Source organism: Austrofundulus limnaeus, unplaced genomic scaffold (assembly GCF_001266775.1).
Source record: "Austrofundulus limnaeus strain Quisiro unplaced genomic scaffold, Austrofundulus_limnaeus-1.0 Scaffold69, whole genome shotgun sequence".
Taxonomy (NCBI): Eukaryota; Metazoa; Chordata; class Actinopteri; order Cyprinodontiformes; family Rivulidae; genus Austrofundulus; species Austrofundulus limnaeus.
The window spans coordinates 840,159-844,303 of NW_013952471.1; the positions used below are offsets into that span (position 1 = coordinate 840,159).

The 4,145-nt window shown below is 40.5% G+C and overlaps 1 protein-coding gene across 1 annotated transcript in view; it reads right to left on the minus strand.

Annotated features, from left to right (window-relative positions):
* Positions 1-4,145, minus strand: part of myo15b (myosin XVB) — a gene marked incomplete in the record, with an annotated part of 164,390 nt that overhangs the window by 28,712 nt on the left and 131,533 nt on the right. Inside the window, 3 exon segments of the mRNA XM_014010452.1 lie at positions 423-534; positions 678-819; positions 3,558-3,673. Coding sequence (XP_013865906.1) covers positions 423-534; positions 678-819; positions 3,558-3,673 — 370 coding nt within the window.

Here is a 4,145-nt window from a genome sequence, read left to right on the forward strand (position 1 = left end):
CTTGAAGCTGTCATTGACAACAAAGGCTTTTGTATTAGATAAATTTCAGTAAGTGTGTTCAATACTTTTTCCATGTGCCATTCCACATTATTACAAATAACTTCATTTCTGGACATTTATGGTTTGATTTCTTTGTATGTATGGATCACTTGGGTTGTTACCAACATCTGGTGAAAATTTCATGTCATTAGCAACTCTAGTAATATACAGTATTTACTGAGAAAAATGTTGACGTGTTCAATACTTATTTTACCTGCTGTAAATGAACCACTAAATAAATAAATACACTTAAAATGCACCAATTCAATTAAAAAATAATTTCACCTCATGTTTTGTAATCTAATTCTCCAATACAAAAGAAAAATGATGACTTTGAGGATATCTCAAATCACAAACAACACACATCAATATCATGACCTCACCAGTCTGGGATATATCCATTGGCAGGAGTTTGATGACGTCACCTTTGCTGAAGCTGAGGAGACTCTTGTCATCTGTTACATATGTCTTTAAAGCTACCACATGTCCTGAGTCCTGGGAGCACAAAGACATATGTCAACAACAAAAAAACAGCTTTTGTATGAAATGTAAGTAAATTATTTGCATGTGAAATTTCAAAGCTTCAAAAGAAAATGTCAAAAAATAAACCATGGTGTGGAAAAAAACAGCAAAACCACCTTGATGAGCTCTTTGAGGAATAGTTCGATCATGAAAGTGATCTGAGGTGCCTTGGATGACTTCAGCACCAAGTTCTCATTCTTGAGCTCCAGCTCCACTTTATCACTCCCCTGGAGACCAACTGACAGGACCTCTGCAAAACTAGATTTGTATAAACATTAAAAAACTGTAATTAGGCAGAGAGACAGGTGAGTTTTTCCCATCACAGTTAATTCAAGCAGGTGAACTAAATGAACTGTCACAAAGATTAAATTCATAACCAGTTAGAAGTTGTGAGGTTTGAGGTGGGCATAATGACCCAGGGCACAGGCAAAAATTCAAAGTGCATTATAAAGTTTATTAAACAAAAGAGGGCTGTCATGGCAGCAAAACTTACAAGAAATTATCTAAGGAAGAACAAAAACACAGAGGACAACTACACTGGCTGGAAGACAGCCCAATGAACCGACACCAGACTGAGGACAAGACACTAAATGAGACAACAAGAAACAACTGGAGGAGACACGAGGAAACAGATGAACATGGACTGGACTGGAGGCATGACAGGAGAGCAGAGACACACAGGAAAACACAGAAAACTCTGGAAAACTAAGGCAGAAAAGACACAGACCGTGACAGAAGTAAATATTCATTCCATTAGTCCAGACCATTAGACCAATCCTCTTTACTTTACATATGTTTCCATTAAGTTAAGGTATTAAACAGCATGGGATAAATTTCCATTGTTATACTGATGATAGTCAGTTATATTTATCCATGAAACCTGATGAATCTAATCAGTTACTTAAACTACAAGCATGTCTTAAAGACATAAAAACTGGATGACTCAGGGTGTATTCACACCTGACATATTTGGTCTGATTTAAATAGACCAGAGTTTGTTTCCCCCATTGGTCTGGACCTTTTATGCAGGTGTGAATACACTCATACGAAGCCTGGTGCGGATCAAACAACTGAACCAAGAACTTAAGCCTTTTTGGACTTACGGGCCACCATACCTAAGCAACATTAGCCCTTCAGTGTTGCTAATGCTAACACTGCACTATAAACAATGCGCCGTTGTTGATCAAAGAACGTTGGTTATGTACTGTAACCCCAGATTCTATGAGTGTAGGCACGCTGATGGGTATCCCTCACGCGCGCTTTCTGAAAAACAAATAGTCCACGCCCACATATTGTGGACCCCACCTCGGTCCGCATAAAAGGCAGCTGGCCCAAGACTCTGCTCCCGATAGCTTAATTTTTCTTCAGCTACGGAAGCTGGTGAGGCCCCGATCTTAGAAGGCTGCGCTTACACTCATACAATCTAGGGTTACAATACGTAACCAACATTTTATTTCGTGTAAGCTCCGCCCTCTAAGGCTATCGCTGATGGTTATAGAGGCGGAGCCCGACGTAGTCTGCACCTCACCGGCTCTATCAGACTCGTGAAGCTTCCGCCCAACACCCCTGTGATGTTTCTGCATGAGACAGGAGGCAATTGAATAACAACAGATTCATACAAATGAATCAATACAATTGCCCGAACCAACACTGTGACCACATCACATGATCCAAATAATGTGAACAACAAGGCACTGTATGTGCAGTGTTATGGATTAATTAAGTACCGTATTTTTCGGACTATAAGCCGCGACATTTTTCCTGAACTTTGAACCATGTGGCTTACAGTCCGGTGCGGCTTATTCATGGATTTTTTTCTTCAGCCACCAGGGGGCTCTTATGCTCCATTTGCTTCAACCACTCGCTTCAAAAAAAGAAGAAAAAATAAAAATAAAAAAGCGATCGCTTCCAGAGCCGACTGTTGTACCAGGAAGCAGCGATTTAATGATAGTCAGTGGCCAAAAACTCATAAAAGGGGATAAAACAGACATTTTTCATGGTGGAGTCTGACTGATAAAAACTTTGGAGCTTAATCCAGGACCAGYTTGTGGATAAACGTCGAGTGAAGAGCTGCTGCCTTTTTTTTTYCGGCATTGCACTCCCCGGGTAAGGAATCCCATGCAGTGACGTATGCTGGAGCGGGAGGGCTTTCCCAGCAGCTCGGCTTGGGGTTTCTCGGGGGAACTATGAAAGGTCAGTGCGAAAACAAACACAGAACAATCACGTGACGGCACGTCGACCGGTCAACAGCTGAGCGACCATACTGCCAGCTTAGCCGGAGGTGTAGCGCCATTTTGTTTTAGCTAGTAGCAGACACGACATGACGGACCTTCGACAGACACGATATTGGACAGTAYGTGGGCCCACATCAYGGATTCGGTGAAAGCAGCCATCAAGAAAACAAACTCAATCCTGCTGTTATTCCTGGAGGTACAACAACGTTTTTACAACCCCTGGACATCAGTGTGAATCGTGCATTTAAAGCAGCACTCAGGGCTGAATGGGAGGCTTAGATGACTGACGGGGATAAATCTTTCACAAAAACTGGCCGAATGCTGCTGTCAGCTGTGGACATGAAAGCGCCCGCTGCGAAGCAGGAGGAGGGGAGAGCGGAAAAAGTTCAAAACTTATTTCTAGAGGCAGAACAGGTTGGAAGGTGGCTGTTCGGTGCTATTTATTGTTTTTAAATCATCCTACAGGCTCTGACATGTTAGATGCATTTGAAAATGAGGTTTTGAAAAAAATCCGTAAGACTTGAAAAAATCCGTGAGATTAATCTATAAGTCCGTATACCTGCAAAATGACGTAAAATCCTTATAACTTACGGACAATCCGTACAAGCTGACATGTACAGTATGTTCTTATAACCTGGTGAAGACCAGACCCGTTTTATTAGGATCTAATAGTTAAAACTCTAGAATGGAAAGATGGTGGACTTACTTTCTCATAAAAGTAGAATTTTAGCTAGTGATCTTGGTTGTTGGTTGTGTTTGTACCTGTAGCCTTTGAGCAGTCTCAGATGCTTTGGGTTGATACCTGATGCTCTCACCACCTTCAGAAGACGAATTCCTCGATGGGAAATACCCAAAATCTGAGCGTCACTTCTGTCAGCCTGCATGCAAACAATTATACCTGTGAATAAATCTTTGTTTTTTTTAAATGGTTTATTTTGTCTTTAAATGAAGTCAATAAAAATAAAAAAATAAACAAAACAATACTGTTGCTGCTGCAAGAGAAAGATAGTTAGTGAGGCAGAGAAATGCTGATCAATCAATGTGTAATTATGAGTTTACGTGAATCTAAACTTTTATTCTTTGTATTTATTCAAGTGGTTAAAAGTGAGTGTGTAGGTGAACACAGTCTGTACTAAACGGACATGGCAGCAAATAAAGATTAAATATGAAAACAGTAATATCAGGTAAGGTCCAGGTATTAGATCTTAGGTTCAACCCTTAACAAATAAATTACATAATTCACTAGCTTCAACACAAAATTATTGTGTCCCCCCCCCAAAAAAAAAAGTGTATTACTCAATATAAAGATCACTAGATTGAGCCCCGCCCATACTGTCCACTGGTAGCATC